The 18186-nt window shown below is 43.1% G+C and overlaps 1 protein-coding gene across 5 annotated transcripts in view; it reads left to right on the forward strand.

The window, feature by feature from the left end:
- Positions 1 to 17082, forward strand: part of ST3GAL6 (ST3 beta-galactoside alpha-2,3-sialyltransferase 6) — a 163132-nt gene extending 146050 nt beyond the window's left edge. For all 5 annotated transcript variants that reach the window (XM_077294123.1, XM_077294120.1, XM_077294122.1 and 2 more), the window contains 3 exons: positions 8392 to 8529; positions 10186 to 10338; positions 16639 to 17082. In XM_077294123.1, the coding sequence (XP_077150238.1) occupies positions 8392 to 8529; positions 10186 to 10338; positions 16639 to 16719 (372 nt within the window). In that variant the 3' untranslated portion in view covers positions 16720 to 17082. The remainder of the gene's footprint in view (positions 1 to 8391; positions 8530 to 10185; positions 10339 to 16638) is intronic.
- Positions 17083 to 18186: the final 1104 nt, after the last annotated feature.

The following is an 18186-nucleotide window of genomic DNA, read 5'->3' on the forward strand; positions in this document are numbered from 1 at the left end:
AATCATCATCCACCTCCCCTTTCTGGACCCATTCAGAAAAACATTTATAGTAGTTTTCCCAAAATCTTAAGTTATTCCCAATGCATAGGATAGGGGTTAACTTGCTGACCTTTGGCCGTTTTAACTGCTGGAGCCCCAAATCTCTCAAGGACGGCCATCTTAAATGGAGCAGAGGTGCATATGGTCACTCTCTGCTTCATTCGTTTCTGCACTACTGCTAGAGAAAACTTAGTACCACACACAAGTACACAAACTAATCCTAAGGGAACATTCTTGTAACATCTTTTTTGGTGCATTAAGGCCAGTGCCTTAGACACTCTCCACTACTGGACAACCGCTTAATTGTTTATGATACATGGATGCCAGGAGACAAATCGAAGAGATTGGAGGAACCTCACCGATCCTGGAGTTGTGTAGGCAGTGTTTTTTTTGTTCGGCAGAGTGAGCTGTCAAGAAGTGGTAGTCCGTAGTAGACAACCCCTTCATTGTGGCCAGGACCTGTTTTTTGGTCATCAGACACAGAGATTTGAGATTTGTCATAGCAATTAGGGGACCGAAGAACAGGACATCATCTCTTCCTGTCCTGCCAGAGATACCAGACTGGCGAGGTTAGATCCTTTGAGTAAACATGGTTTTATTATTTAAAAACCATCCCTGCCTTCTGAAAATATATTTTAGAAGTCAGTCCACCCCTTTAGTAAGCAAGTTTTACCGGAGTCACACCCTTTATTAGCATAAGTGATTTGCATAATAGAAATAGAAATCTGATTACTGGAACAGATTATACATGGGAGATGCCTGCTGTGCTGTCAGAAAGTCAGGTAAAAGGTGCATATACACCTGCTATTCTGTCTATTTCATCTTTCTTTTCTGCTCGCTTTCTAAAACTGAACATGGACAAAACAGAATTCATCATCTTTCTCCCACCTCACTCTACCCCTCCACCCGACCTATCCATCAATGTCAATGGCTGCTCACTTTCCCCAGTTCCGCATGCTCGGGGTGAGCTGCCCTCTTTCAAGCCACATATCCAAGCCCTTGCCTCCTCCTGCCGATTCCAATTCAAAAACATTTCCCGGATCCATGTATTCCTTGACCATGAAACCACAAAAACACTAGTGCATGCCCTTATCATCTTCCGCCTCGACTACTTCAACCTCCTACTCTCTGGCCTCCCCTCTAGCACTCCGGCACCACTCCAATCCATCCTACACTCTGCTGCCCGACTGATCCACCTGTCTCCCCGCTATTCCCCAGCCTCTCCTCTCTGCCAGGCTCTTCATTGGTTTCCTATTGTCCAGAGGCTACAGTTCAAAACACTAACCATGACATACAAACCCATCCACAACCTGTCTCCTCCATACATCTGTGACATGGTCTCTCGGTACCTACCTACACGCAACCTTCGATCCTCTCATGTTCTCTACTCCTCTCTCATCTCTTGCTCCCACAACCGCATACAAGACTTCTCCCGTGCTTCCCCTGTACTCTGGAACTCTCTACCCCAACTCATCAGTCTCTCGCCTACCATGGAAACCTTCAAAAGGAACCTGAAGACCCACCTCTTCCGACAAGCCTTCAGCCTGCAGTGATCCCCAGTCTACTGAACCGCCGCATGACCAGCTCTACCCTCTCCTAGTGTAGCCCCGCAAAATGACCTCCAGCAGGCCACAAATGTGCATGTGTCTGCACAAACGGTTAGAAACCGACTCCTTGAGGATGGTCTGAGTGCCCGACGTCCACAGATTGGGGTAGTGCTCACAGCCCAACACCGTGCAGAACGCTTGCCATTTGCCACAGTACACCATGATTGGCAAATTTGCCACTGGCGCCCTGTGGCAAATAATCCATGCATCTTGTTGCTTACCGGGGGTGGTAGCTGCTGTGAAGCAGGGTCGCTGCTGGAGGAGGCATGAGTGGAGCGCTGCTGCAGTGCTGAGATCTCATCTCACGAGATCTTGGTGCCGAGATCTCCATCTGCGCATGCGCCAGCCCCAGCAGCCATTTTCACGGAGTCCATGATATAGGAAACCATGTAACCGCAGGGGCTCTAGGCTTTCACAAAATGTCGGCAGAGCCCCGCAACACTGAACACCCGCAGCGGCACACATCCGAACACCCCCTCATCCTCAGCCTGCAGCAACGCTCCTCTTGCCTCCTCCAACAGCAACCCTGGGACCCTGGTCCACCGCGGCTGGTAAGTTGTATCTGCATTATAAGACGTACCCCCAGAGAAAAAAGTGTGTCTTGTAATCTGAAAAATATGGTAGGTTGACAATAAATGGCTTCACCCAACCACTAACCATGAATGGAGAAAAAGTTTTGGTCTTATCATTCATATTCTCTGAAAAAGGCCAAGAAAGCAAAAATTCTTCCGGGGTATGTAAACTCTGGAACACAAATAATAATAAATATATATATATTGCTATTTTGTACATACATACAGGGACCATAGAAAGTTCAACATAAAATGTATTTTATTCCAGAAAGCTAACAAACAGGAAAACGATTTCTTCCGGTCCACAGCCAGGTTCTCCAAACAGTCTGTGTTCAGACCAGTTGCTGCGCTGTATATCTTGGGTGTGTCAGCAGCTTTGAAGTCCCTGGCTCTGTGTTGGCTTCACACATGCCTGGGTTGCACTGAGACTGCTGCTCTGCAGCTTGCAAACCCAAAAACTGACACACCCAAAGCCAAACAGAGTTTAACCCTTTAATTACCGGAGGTATTTTTGGTTTTGCATTTTCATTTTTTTGCTCCCCTTCCCAGAGCCATAACTTTTTGTATTTTTATTTTTTTGCGAAATGGCCATGTGGGGGCTTGCTTTTTGCAGGACGAGTTGTACTTTTGAACGACTCCATTGGTTTTACCATGTTGCGTACTAGAAAATGGGGAAAAAAATTCCAAGTGTGGTGAAATTGCAAAAAAAAGTACAATTCTACACTGGTTTTTTGTTTGGATTTTTTTTACTAGGTCCACTAAATACTAAAACGGACATGCCATTATGATTCTCCAGGTCATTACAAGTTCACAGATAAAAAAAAAAAAAGAACATAGACATGTTTGGTGTCTAAGGCTGGTTTCACACTTGCGTTTTGATCTGCAGCGTTTTTACAGAAAAAAACGCATGCGTTTTTTTCCTATGTTTAACATTAAAAACGCATGCTTTTTTTGCACGCGTTTGGCCGCTTTTAACGACGCATGCGTTTTTTTGCTGCATGCGTTCTGTCGCAGAAATGCAACATGTAGTAATTTCTAGAGGCGTTTTTTTGCCGCAAAAAAAACCATGCGTTTTTTTGCCGCAAAAAAAATGTATTGTTGTCTATGTAAACGCATGCATTTTTAAGCACATGCGTTTGCTTGCGTTTAAAACGCATGCGTTTTTATAGAAAAAAAACAATAATACACCCTGATAAGCCACCCCCCACCATCAAGGTGATAAAGGGATCCTAACCCTAAACCTAACCCTAGGGATCCAAACCCTAACCCTAACCCTAGGGATCCAAACCCTAACCCTAGGGATCAAAACCCTAACCCTACTGGATCCCTTTATCACCTTGATGGTGGGGGGTGGCTTATCAGTGACCTGGTGACCAGGACATTCTTCTAATAAAAAGCTACCGCTAACACTAACCCTAACCCTAGCTATTTCTATTTATAGTGAGTTTTCTAGTTGATTTTGATGATTGGCAGCTGTCACACACTTCTCAGCATGCGTTTCAAAAACGCAAACGCAGGAAAAAACGCATGTAAACGCGGCAAAACGCCGTGTTTTTTTTCCTGCAACCAAAAACGCATGCGTCTAAAAAAAAAACGCAGCGTTTGCACGCGTTTACATGCGTTTTTTCACCACCTGCGGGTTTTTTTTGACACGCTGCAGATCAAAACGCAAGTGTGAAACCAGCCTAAGTGGCAAAAAAAAAAATTCCAAACTTTATTTAAAAAAAAAAAATTGCGCCATTTTCAGATACCCGTAGCGTTTCCATTTTTCATGATCTTGGGGTGGGCGAGGGCTTATTTTTTGCATGCTGAGCTGAAGTTTTTAATGATACCACGTTGGTGCCAATACGTTCCTTTGATCGCCCGTTACTGCATTTTAATGCAATGTTGCGGCGACCAAAAAATGCAATTCTGGCGTTTTGAGTTTTTTTTTCGTTACGCCATTTAGCGGGTTCATTTTTTTTCTATATTGGTAGTTCGGGCGATTCTGAATGCAGCGATACCAAATATGTGTGGGTTTTATTTATTTTTTATAGTTTTATTTTGAATGGGGCGAAAGGGGGGTGATTTCATCTTTTATTTTTATTTTTTTTACTTTTGGCATGCTTCAGTAGTCTTCATGGGAGACTAGAAGCTGCCACAATCTGATCGGCTCTGCTACATACAGGTGATGATCAGATCGCCTGTATGTAGTGGAATTGCTGACTTGCTATGAGCGTCATCCACTGGGTGGCACTCATAGCAATTCGGCAGTGACAACCATAGAGGTCTGCTGGAAAGCTCTGGTTGTCATGCCAACAAATCGGCGACCCGTGGTCATGTGATACGGGTGCTAATGGGCGGGATTTCCGGTGTGCTTGCCGAAAGCGCGTGTTAAAGTGAACCTGTCACCAGGCGTTTTGACTTTTTTTCTCGCTACGCCGTTTAGCGATGGGGTTCATCCTTTTCTTTTATTGCTAGCTGGGGCGATTTTGAATGCGGCGATACCAAATATGTGTAAAAAGTTACAGGTCATCAATGTCTGATCGATGGGGCCTTATGGAGCTGCTCCGGGTACCGGACATCTGAACTGTCTGAGCCACCGGCACTGAGAACAGCTGATCGGCGAGGGTGCACCTACACAGATCACACATTGACCATACTAAGGATAAGTCATCAAAGTTAAAGTCATGGACAACCTCTTTAATCTCAGACAGTCTTTTTTTTTTAAGGAATTGCACAAGATTCCATGTTGGAAGAAATGGTTTATCTTGGGTAAAATCTTTTAGTAAACCTGTTTATACTTCAGTATGGTGCATAAAAATAAATGAAAGTCCTTATTCTAAAAATCAAGGCCTCGCACAGCAACATTAGCATAAAATGTATGGGTTTTGGATATCGAGGACTATAAAAATATGGTGAATTCCCCTGTGGTAGAAGGGTCCCCTAATGATGAGATAATCAGTATCCCACTGCTGCACCTTTCCCTGCAGCGCCTCCACAGGGGAAATGAAGTATTCCATAGGTATCATTGAAATCAGTGGGTTGCCTGAGACGTATCAGGTGCAGTGTGAAAGATGCGTTTTATTGTTGGTCTGTATGCCAACTAAGGCTACTTTCACACTAGCGTTAACTGCAATACGTCGCAAATGCGTCGTTTTGCCGAAAATACGCATCCAGCAAAAGTTTTTTCGTCATAGACTAACATTAGCGACGCATTTGCGACGCATTGCCAAACGTCGCGTCCGTTTTGCGATGCTTGGGCGTGTGGTAGCGGACCGTCGGGAGAAAAAAACGTTACATGTAACGTTTTTTGCTCACGACGGTCCGCTTTTTCCGACCACGCATGCGCGGCCGGAACTCCGCCCCCACCTCCCGCACTTCCCCGCACCTCACAATGGGGCAGCGGATGCGTTGGAAAAATACATCCGCTGCCCCCGTTGTGCGGCGGAGACCACGCTAGCGTCGGGAACGTCGGCCCGAAGCACAGCAACGGGTCTTTCCCGACGCTAGTGTGAAAGTAGCCTAAAAGTGAATTTTGAGTTAATGTCCACTTTCCCCAGTGCATGAATGCAATTTAAAGAGGACCTGTCACTTGCTAAAAAAAAATAGGGATAATTACCTTGTGAAAATCTGTGACTTTACATTTGTTGCTTTCGGAGAGCAGTGTGTGAAATCTCTGCTTATAGTGCAACAGGACATTTCTTCATAGTCTCTTCTGTCTTAGCCGTTTTTCTTTTTAAAATATATTTGTTTTTTTGTTTGATTTCATTTCATTAACTTGAGTTTACTTAGTTTACTTTACTAATATGAACATCCCTGTGTATTTATATAAGGTATGCTAAACGTGATTGTGTCCTATAAAACTTCCTGTTTAACATTCTTGTCTCCTGCATGAACCATTTACCCGTAATGAAGAATAAACACGATTGTCGTCAATTAATATCCTGCATTACATCCTGTGTCATTATAGAGTATATTTGAGTGTCTGTTTCCATAATTAATGCATTTGGCATTAGGAACACCTCATTTGCAGATTTGACGTTCTAGCCATCATAGCTGATGCTTACCTCTTTCAAAAGACGAGGAGTGTCTCGTCAGTCATTGACTGCTTGACGCTCAACTTGCCATTCTCTTCCAATAGAGTTTTTGCTGTAGCTATGAAGTAAAGTGTGTGAGGTTCTGCAGCAGTTTGGATAGGATAGTGTATCTGAAAGTTCAGTCCTTCGCTGCTGCAGAACTCCTTTGTGCATTATGCTCTTAATTTCTTTCTACTTCTAAACCTCCTAATAGAATTGGATTGTCCACCTTTTTGAAAAACAAAATATTTTTTATTTTACTTAAATTTGCAGCGAAAAATGTTTGCAGTTGGTTTGCATTACCTTCTACAGCTTCTGTGTTGCACGGTCTAATGTTGGCTGTAAAATGAATTAACTGAGAATCTGTCCATAAGGCTGCTTTCACACTAGCATCGGCACGGGGCCGTCGCTATGCGTCTGCCCGACGTGCGTTGTGAAAATAATGCCCGACGTGGGCAGCGGAAGCAGTCTTACGACGCTTCCGCTGCCCCATTGTAAGGTGCGGGGAGGAGGGGGCGGAGTTTCGGCCGCGCATGCGCGGTTGAAAATGGCGGACCCGACGCGCAAAAAAAAGTTACATGTTATTTTTTTTTGTGCCGACGGTCCGCCAAAACACAACACATCCGTCACACGACGGTTGCGCCGTGTTGGCCACACGTCGCAATCCGTCGCCAATGTTAGTCTATGGGTAAAAAAAACGCATCCTGCGGACAACTTTGCAGGATGCATTTTTTTCTCCTAAACGACGCATTGCGACGTACAGCCAACAACGCTAGTGTGAAAGTAGCCTAAGATCATCCAGATTGAATAATGGAGAGTTTATAACTCTTGTCTTGTCCTTTTCTGAGCTCCTCTCTGCTGATTTATAACCACTGACCACATCAAAGTGGAATGTGGAGCGAAACCTAAAACATTTAAAAGAAAAATGGAGCAAATTTTTTAAATGAAGCGTAATTGCATAAATGATTTTTAGTCCCAAATGCGTGCATTTGAGTATATAAAAAAGTCCACAAAGGTGGACATATCCCTTTACGATCTGTTGATGGACAGGAATCTAGGCCAATTTCAGTATAGACTGCAGTAATAGAAGAGCTAGCAGCGTCAGCCGGACAGGACGACTCACAATCGACACTGCGAAATTCAAGTGAATATATTGATGATATTCACATACAGTCTATTTATTCAGGTCACTATCCTGACTTTCTAATAATTACGGTAGTTGTGTTTCCCATAATACTCATCTGGATCGTATTTTCACAAAAAACTGCACAGTATTGTTCCTCTGTTACTCTTTCAGCAAATTCTAATAAATTAATAAGCGGATGTAGCTCCTAGGCTATGTTCATACATTGCGTTTTTGCTGCGATTTTTCTGCAGGCAAAACCTGCTCTCCTAGCAGTGAAGAAGCTGCTTACAAAAATCACTTTTTTCAGCATTTTTTTCTGTTCTTTTTCTGCGTTTTTATTGTCTCTTGTGCATGCTGATAACATTTAGTGCCCCGAATAAAACGTTATACAGCAACATCTTTAGGTTTTTGCACCAAAAATGCAGCCAAACCTGGTACCTGCATTTTTTGCTGTGATTTTGAACTTGCTCACTGCTTTTTATAGATGAAAAATCGCTGAAAGAAGTGACATGCTGCAGATTTCAAAAAGGCAATGTGTAAACATTACCATTGTCAAAAGGATTTGTTCGTAGATTTAATGACATTGGTGCTGACAGTGCCAGACTATACTTGGGTATTTCCTCTTCACAAGTACAATTCTATAACCCTGTTGTCGATTTAGCCTTACTCTTCCTGAAAATGTATGAATATGTTCACAAGTTGCGTTTTTGCCACCTTTTTTATGCAAAGTTTAAGCCGCTTTCTAAAAGCAGGTTTTGCTTAGTTTTTGCTGCGTTATTTTGCTTGGTATTTGCTTCAGTTTTATTTGTGTTTTTATTGCTGCGTTTTTATCAGGGTACACTTGTCTCATGAGCATGCTGATAAAGTTCAGTGCAAGAAAACCGATGTGTCGGGAGCATAACATTTAGTATAACAGTACACATATTGTTCTTACTACCATTCTATGTATTTACTTGTGACTTTATACCTATTTCTTTTTCTCATTGCAGAGCACTTATGGTTTTTGGAGAAAACCTGCCATGAAATTAATCTATCAACCCCATCAAATGCGAGTCCTTAACCCTTACATACTGAAACAAGTATCTCAAAATCTGTTGAATTTTCCAATAAACTTTCCCAAGACAGAAGTAAGTCCATCTCCTCTTTCCGGTTATTTCTTTACCCCCATGCTCTTACCAGCCTTAATGCCCTGGGACTTACTAGGCCTTATTAGCATGTCCATTCCTTGGAGGAAGGTGAATAAATTGGCCATGTTGAAGTTTATGTGATTTATTCTATTCTGACCAAATGGCAAAATCACTTATTTTCAAACCATTAACAAAATATTACTTTTAATCTTAATAAATAATTCTTGAAGTTTTGCATTGTGTTTAAAAAGCCAGGAAACAATGTCAAAAATAATCCTATTAATATATCAATATGTAATATTACAGCACCACTCAAGTGTTCTTTTTTTTAAATTTAATTCCCCACTAGAGTGGTGCTTAAAATCCAAGCCCCATATTTGATACTCACCTTCTGGCGTTTTCATCTGTTTTCAACGCCGGTCCGGTTTGTGTCCTGTAGTTTGTGACCTGTCGGCTGCTCCAGTGTTTCATGGAGAGAGTCGGATGTCACTTCTTCTATGGGATCCTCGTTCTGGCCGTCATACACTTGCATTGAGAGCTTGTGATGAAGCTTCTGACTTCCGACCAGCCAGAAGCTGGTTCTGTGGCATTCACAAAAACTAATTTCTTTTTACCTATATGGGTCATTAGGGGTGTTAAAGGGGTTATCCAAGACTTTGTTTTTTTTTCTTGCGATGGAGTGAAGAACTTACCAACAGGTAGTTGCTAAAGATCTGTTCCTGCTCAAAGCTATCAGCTCTTTCTCTTTTGCTCTGCTTTGTCGGCAGGACGTAACTGCTGATGGCTTGCTGATTGACAGCCGGCTGTCCACTGTGTAACTGCAGGGAGCCGGATGTCAGTCGGTGTGATTTCAGTAGTGACACCCCATCGACAGAGCAGCACGGAAGAAGAAGAGCTGCTCTGTTGATGTGAGGTCACATGTATTGCAGCTCTGAGCCGGCAGAGATGTCACAGGGCAGAACAGGCAGATAGTTAGCAACTTCCTCCTGGTAAGTTCTTGGCCTCATTGAAAAAAAAAAAAAAAGCAAAGTTGTAGATGACCCCAATAACTGTTCTCTAATGTACCTTAGACCTGGTCTTATTTTCTCTCATGTGTTACCGCGCTGTACAACCTCCTGGAGTATGGAGCCATAATACCGCACCAGTACTCTTCGGTTGGGCACTATTGTATCTCTGTGATACTGGAGATGTTGGAATGAATAAAACTAAGGAAGAATGATGGCTACTTCATAGTTCCTTTATTACAGATTTATTTGGGCTTTCGTGGGAAATAATACAATAATAGAGCATCAAAAAAAGCATTTTATTGCTGTTTATGGATTGACAGAAATAAAATCCACTCCATAGACCATGTCATTTTTGTGGTCCATAAATGACAGATCCGTCAGCTCATTAGAACAGCTGGAGAAGTGTTCTAAGAAAAGATGCAGCAGAATTATTCTTTTAGTTCCTAAAGCAGGAAAGAGAACCGAGCCTTCCACTGTAAGCTAAACTTAGTGGTTACTCCTTACAAAAGGTATTTACAGATTCCGAAGGAAAAATAAAGGGATAACTGTAATAGTAAGTGCGCTAATGCCGCCATCTGCTGGCAATACTGGTAGAGCTGCAAATAGTGGATTACTAACTCGGTCTCCTTCTTGTTCTTTTGTTTTCCAGAAGCCAAAGCATCCAACCACTGGCATCATTGCAATCACGCTGGCGTTGCACATATGCAATGAAGTCCATATCGCAGGGTTTAAATACAACCTGACTTCTCTGAACAGTTCCCTCCATTATTATGGAAATGAGACCATGTCTGTAATGGCTCAGGTAAAAGATTGGCTGCAACTTATCTGTAAATCTAAAAACTATTCTCGTGTATGTTCAAGGGAATGTGCCAGCAGGACCTGGCTTATTGTGTAAATCAGGTTTAAAATTCAAAAAGATAACAAATATAAAAGATAAATAATTTTTAATATTGTTTGAAATTTTCAACCACAATTTTCAGCACCACATTTATAGTAAAGACTTATCAGCAGTCTCATTATCATCAGCACCTCCATATACAGTAGATAATACAGGATCCACCAGTCACAATAGGTGGTCACATCTCACCCCCTTCCCCTCTGGTACAATGGCTTGTAACACCTCTATATACAGTAGAAAACACAGAATCCACCATTCACAATAACTGATATCACCGCTCACCTCCTCCCTCTCTTTTGTTCAATGACTAATAACACCTCCATATACAGTAGGTAACACAAGATCCACCACTCAAATAGGTGTCACAGCTCACCTCCTTCCCCTCCGGTACAATGACTCATAAACCCTCTGTATACAGTAGATAATACACGATCCACTACTCACAATAAGTGATGTCACAGCACACCACCTTCTTTCTCCTTTACAATCACTGATAAAAACCGCCATATACAGTAGAGAACACAAGATTCACCATTACCAATAAGTGATATCACAGCTCACCCCCTCCCTCTCCTGTACCATGACTGACAACACCTTCATATATAGTAGGTAACACAGGGTCCACCAGTCACAATAGATGATATCACAGCTCACCTCCTTCCCCTCTGTTACAATGACGCATAAACCCTCTATATACACACTAGATAACACATGATTAACTAATCACAATAGATAATATCACAGCTCACCTCCTTCCACTCCTGTGCAATGACCTCTATGCACATCAGAGCATGTGCAGTAAATGCATCAATGTAACTCAATAGGGTCAGAGCCCATCTATTGTTCCTTATCTTGTGGCTACTAAAACGAGAAGTACGAGTCTAATATTAAACTTGGTGGCCAGTGTGTAAAATGTCAGATTTTTTTTTACCCAAATGTAGAAAGCAAAGATGAAAATTGAACATTAAAAATATTCAAACATGATTAAAATGATCTCTTTCCCTAAAATACTTTTTCCCTTACAGACGTTACCGGTTCTATATCTAAAGCTGATGACAGGTTTTGAACAAAAGTCTTCCGTCAATTTATTTGGGTCTCAGATTGGGGCTCTAAAATTTGTATTTTTAAGCTGCAACAAACTAGATCCTTAGGGGGCCTTAATCTCCCCATTATACGTCTATACAGTATGGCGGCTGTCTTTCGCCACTCCCTGGACTGGGATCTATGCCTTCACCCGCTTCACTAATACTCCAATAGATGGGGCGATGACCTTTTAGACCTTTTAGTCTCCCTGTTCTGCTCCACCTACGACAAGCCGAGGTCCCAGTGGAGGTTAGGGATAACCCCCTACTGTGGTCAGTAATCTTGGGATGGCATCATACTAGAGGAATTAGTGGACTCGACCCCCATATTTCGGTGTTTCTTCCCTTCCGAGGCAATCCCTCCTTTCTACAGGGCAGGCCGCCTCCCATCCATCGTGTGCTTGAGAATAATGGATGTAGACTGGTTTGTGACATGTTGGCAGACAATCAATGTCCTCTTACTTTGGAAGACATTGTCTTTAAATACCCAATCCTGGCTGGAGATAACTTTACTATTACTCAAGTTAGACATTATGTAGGCTCAGTACTGCGGGATATACCGGACGACGTTCGAGCGCACCCTCTAAATCTCCATTAAAGCCAACATGGGGAATTACTCTTTGAGTTTTATATACAAGTCACTGAAACCTTCCATACAGTAGTCAGACTCTTCACCGGGCTCGGGGAGGTGGGTTTCTCAACTAACTGACTGTCTGGTAAGACCTTTACGTATTAAATCTATGTTACCGTATGATAGTTACACAACCATGAGTCTCATGATATTCCATAGATCATATATCTCCCCAGAGATTAAATCTAAAATGTCCCCGTTAAGTGAATTTCCCTGCCCTAAATGTTTTCATTCTCCAGATGATATTTTTCATTGTCTCCGGGACTGTCAAAAAATACGGGAGGTTTGGGATACACTCTTACAACATCTCACTAATACCTTTGGTGTAACTATTATCTTTCTCCGGAGTGGGCCATATTCAACATTCTCCCACAAGATCAGTTGGTGAGGCTTCCTGTTCAGCAGCGCCACATTTTATTCATCTGGGCGGCAGCCATCCGCAAACTTATTCTTCATTTATGGGCTCAAGATAATACTCCTTCTTTGAGCTTACTGTATATATTCGTGTATAAGCCGACCCGAGTATAAGCCGAGACCCAAAAAACTGGGAAAACTTAATGACTCGAGTATAAGCCTAGGGTGGGAAATGCAGCAGCTACTGGTAAATTTCAAAAGTAAAAATAGATACCAATAAAAGTAAAATTAATTGAGACATCAGTAGGTTAAGTGTTTTTGAATATCCATATTGAATCAGGAGCCCCATATAATGCTCCATACAGTTCATGATGGGCCCCATAAGATGCTCCATACAGTTTATGATGGGCCCCATAAGATGCTCCATATTAAAATATGCCCCATATAATCCTGCATAAAGGTTAATAATGGCCACATAAAGATAGTTGCCCCATACAATGCTGTACAAACGTTAATTATGTCCCCATAAGATGCTCCATACAGACACGTTCCCCATATAGTGCTGCACAAACGTTAATTATGGCCCCATAAGATGCTCCATAAAGATAGTTGCCCCATACAATGCTGTACAAACGTTAATTATGGCCCCATAAGATGCTCCATAGACACATTTGCCCCATATAATGCTGCACAAACGTTAATTATGGCCCCATAAGATGCTCCATACAGACACGTGCCCCATATAGTGCTGCACAAACGTTAATTATGGCCCCATAAGATGCTCCATAAAGATAGTTGCCCCATACAATGCTGTACAAACGTTAATTATGGCCACATAAGATGCTCCATACAGACACTTGCCCCGTATAATGCTGCACAAACAATAATTATGTCCCAATAGGATGCTCCATAAAGATACTTGCCCCATACAGTGCTGCACAAACGTTGAATATGGCCCCATAAGATGCTCTATAGACACATTTGCTCCATTTGCTGTTGCTGCGATAAAAAAAAAAATTCACATACTCCCCTCTCGTCACTCAGGCCCCCGGCTCTTTCAATATTCACCTCTTCTCGTTCCGGTGCCGCATCGTCTTCAGCGTCTTCTGCACTGATGTTCAGGCAGAGGGCGCGCACTATCCACGTCATCGCGCCCTCTGACCTGAGCGTCACTGCAGAAGACGGAGCGGCGCCCGGAACGAGAAGAGGTGAATATCGCACAGCGCTCCCCCTCCCCATTATACTCACCTGCTCCTGGTGCGGTGTCCCTAGTTCTCCCAGCGCCGCAGCTTCTTCCTATACTGAGCGGTCACTGTTACCGCTCATTACAGTAATGAATATGCGGCTCCATCCCTATGGGAGTGGAGTCGGGTCCATATTCATTACTGTAATGAGCGGTACCATGTGACCGCTCAGTACAGGAAGATGCTGCGGCGCCGGTAGAACCAGGGACCTGCAGGTTCCACGCCAGGAGCAGGTGAGTATTATTAGACAGCCCCCGCTCTCCTGCGGACCCCTGGGTATGACTCGAGTATAAGCCGAGAGGGGGACTTTCAGCCCCCAAAAATGGGCTGAAAATCTCGGCTTATACTCGAGTATACACGGTAATTACTACGAAGGTAGCCTATCTCTTCAAGATGGACTGGACAGAGTCCATATTGAATAAAGAAAAAAAAAACCACTGAACAATTTTTCCTTACATCGTCTTCCTTTATTAATGCCCAGACATTATCTATACGCCAGGTGATTCATGGTTGCTTCCAATTTACAGACTGGTACATGAGAGAGCAAATTGACTGCAGAATTCTTGTTGGGCTTGATTGATATTGTGCCATGAAGGTGTGGATGTGTGCCCCGGGAGGGGGGGTGGTTATAGTTATAATACACTGTCTAATGTAAAAAAAAGTATTTGTCAAATCTTTTCTAATGCTTCTGAATAATCGATATTAACCTTTGTTTATTGTTCAATAAAGATAGTTTTATATAATATTCAAATGCTATGACTGCTGCATAAATGCTATAAACTGTGTTTTTCCTTTGGATATATTAAAATAAATATTTAGCTTAGCTGTACACTGCCACTCTTGTTTTGAGACTTTCTAGGTCCCCATTGGTCTTTATACTTCCTGCATTTTTTGGTCAGATCTGAAACCGCTGCAGATAATTACTAGCCACAGCAGTAATGTGTTGGATATTCTTCAAGAGTCACACATTTCTGTTTCTGAACTTCTTTCTTTGTTTGGACAGATTTGTGACTTGTGTATTTATGCCGCCTGTCTCTGGCAGGAGTGTCCTCTATCTACTGTACAGCCCTTGTATTTATGCCCCCTGTCTCTGGTAGGAGCGGCCTGTGACTACTGCGCAGCCCTTGTATTTAGGCCCCCTGTCTCTGGCAGGAGTGTCCTCTATCTACTGTACAGCCCTTGTATTTATGCCCCCTGTCTCTGGCAGGAGTGGCCTGTGACTACTGTGCAGCCCTTGTATTTATGCCCCCTGTCTCTGGCAGTAGCGGCCTGTAACTACTGCGCAGCCCTTGTATTTATGCCCCCTGTCTCTGGCAGTAGCGGCCTGTAACTACTGCGCAGCCCTTGTATTTATGCCCCCTGTCTCTGGTAGGAGCGGCCTGTGACTACTGCGCAGCCCTTGTATTTAGGCCCCCTGTCTCTGGCAGGAGTGGCCTGTGACTACTGCGCAGCCCTTGTATTTAGGCCCCCTGTCTCTGGCAGGAGTGGCCTGTGACTACTGTGCAGCCCTTGTATTTATGCCCCTTGTCTCTGGCAGTAGCGGCCTGTAACTACTGCGCAGCCCTTGTATTTATGCCCCCTGTCTCTGGCAGGAGTGGCCTGTATCTACTGTACAGCCCTTGTATTTATGCCCCTTGTATTTATGCCCCCTGTCTCTGGCAGGAGTGGCCTGTGTACTGTGCAGCCCTTGTATTTATGCATCTCGGCTTCAGGAAAATGGCCGCCGCGATCTCCATCTGCGCACGCGCGGCATCCCGCGGCCATTTTCCTGAAGCCCCGGGCAGCAGAGCGCTCCATCTGCGCACGCGCGGCCTCAGGAAGATGGCCGCCGCCAGCGATAAAGCGGTGAATAGCGCAGATCGCGCTCTTTTTCTTCAGCTGCGCAGTGCATTCCGCTGTTGGGCATGCGCAAACCACTATGCCACCAATGGAAAGATAAGCAAGATCTGGGGGAGAAGAAGCGATTTCACCACGCCCATTTGACCAGACCACCTTGATTGACAGGCGAAAACGGCGACTTTGGTAAGGTATTTCGGCAAATACACCAAAAACAGGCAGAGATGCTTACCTGTCTGAATGGGCCTCAATACAAATGCACAAGCAGGGTGCAGCGGACCCAAACAAAATAGCAAATGCACAGGTGCAATACCGAATGAAACAGCCAGCCTTCAATCAGGGTTTGGCCGTGTGGTACACCAATGCACTGAGATACATATATTTATATGTTTAGTTTTGCACGTATATTTTTTGCAGGGTGCAGTTGGGCCCAAATGGTTCTGTACACTGTGGCCTCTGTTCACACAGGATGCATTTTAGCACTGGGCAGCCCGCCATAGGGCGTCATTAATAGGCTGAAGCCAGATGCTTGCATTCCTTGTGTGAACACGCCACATACAGTTTTTATCTTAGTGCATTGGTGTACCACACGGCCAATCCCTGATTGAAGGCTGGCTGTTTCATTAGGTATTGCACCTGTGCATTTGCTATTTTGTTTGGGTCCGCTGCACCCTGCTTGTGCATTTGTATTGAGGCCCATTCAGACAGGTAAGCATCTCTGCCTGTTTTTGGTGTATTTTCTTGAATTTTTCCGTTTTTTAAGGTATTTCGGCAGCATAGGTGGGGAATCAGGGTACACAAAATTCACTATTGTCCAGCACAGCTCAGGCCCTATTTAATGGTATTTTTTATCTCATACTGAAAAAACGGGGTGACAGGTTCCCTTTAATGCTGTGACAGCTCCCTGCGGCACATATTCTGCAGCACATGGCAACATGTAATGTGTCCAGTCAGTCAAACCTGATGATCCATTTTTCTAGTCATCATTAGAGATAATACCATGAAACGTCATATACATAACTTTCATCCATTGTCTTCTTTTCTTTCCCCTTGGCAGAATGAATACCACAACATATCAGCAGAGCAAATGTTTCTTAGAGACCTTATTGAACACAAAACAGTAACTAATTTGACGTAAAGATGGAAAAGAGCCGGAATATCACCGAAAAAACTTTACTGTACAGTATTCATATTTTTTTATATATATATATATTTTGGACTTTTCTTTTTTTTTTTTTTAAATAAAAACCAAGGAGGTTTTTGTTAAAATGATCCAGGTCTTATTTTGCCTGTTGAGTGTCTGATTGACCAGAGACTACACACCTGACCCATCTGTATGGACCTGGATGGATGAGTTGTTGGGTAAACTAAAGACTGCAGCGTTGACTCTTGAACCACTGAATCTTTATTTCCGAGGACTGTCCCAGATCCTGAAGCACAAGGAAGATGCAATGCCGTTCATTTTGTATATGACTGTAATGAAAATACTTTGTAAAACAAATATGTATTATAGTTTTTTGTTGTTTCCTTCAATCATGTTATTAATTATTGTTTGGATCAAATCTGTTGAATCATCTTAATTATTACTTTATTAAAGGTAATATAACTTTGGTAAAACCATTGTATGATGAAGCCCCATTCGCATGACCTGAATGTGGATCGTCATTGGATCGGAAGCGGATTTGATACCGTCTTCGATGTTTGTCCGAAAACATTGTTCACTTACAAATATTAAAAACTTAACAAATCTAATCATATTCATAGCTGACGATTTAGGAATCTAAATGTATAGGCCTCAGACATTGTTCCCCCAACTCCAGTCCTCCAGAGCCACCAACACATCATGTTTTCCATGTTTTCAGGATTTCCTTAGTATTTCCCAGGTGATAATTCCATCCTCTGTAAAATACTATGGAAATCCTGAAAACTTTATCTGTTGGTCTTGATCTTCAGGACTTGGGCTGAGGAACACTGGTCTAGGCAATGCTCTGTGAGCTAAATTCATGCTTAGTGTAAATATTTCTCCTTTCTTGGGTTTTCTGCAATGTATCTGGAGTCCAGACTATTTAGCTCCCAGAGGATTGTCTATACCAAAGGCCACTTTATTTAGAGGTCTAGCTATTAACAAATCAGTTGTCGCCTGCATCGGGGCCTGTTTACACAGGTCGAATATAACTGATAGGAACAGAACATTTCAGATAATTTATCCAATCTTTCTGTCCCCGTTCAGTGGGGTGACTGGCTATTGAGGGTTTTAATTCTGACATACACTATCCAATGGCCCAATGAATGGGCAATTTGCCGGCTTGTCTGATGATCATCGCATGTTTGCGCCGGTGGATAAACAGCAATGCGTTTTCCTATGAACGGTCATCAGTGTTCGGCCAATCTATATAGACCATTAGCACACATGCTGACATGTTGACAGGCTGCGGGTCTCCTGACACAAACTTGCCAGCCTCATACAAGTAAAGTTGTTTGTGTTGGGGGAACCACCGCCGGTCCATACTCGGACGTCAGCATGAGCCCTTACTACTTAGTGTCAGTGAGAAGTATGGTACTCCTCGACTACAGATGCCCACTGCGATGCTGTTTAGTAGATGCT

Source organism: Ranitomeya variabilis, chromosome 3 (assembly GCF_051348905.1).
Source record: "Ranitomeya variabilis isolate aRanVar5 chromosome 3, aRanVar5.hap1, whole genome shotgun sequence".
In the NCBI taxonomy this organism is placed as follows: Eukaryota; Metazoa; Chordata; class Amphibia; order Anura; family Dendrobatidae; genus Ranitomeya; species Ranitomeya variabilis.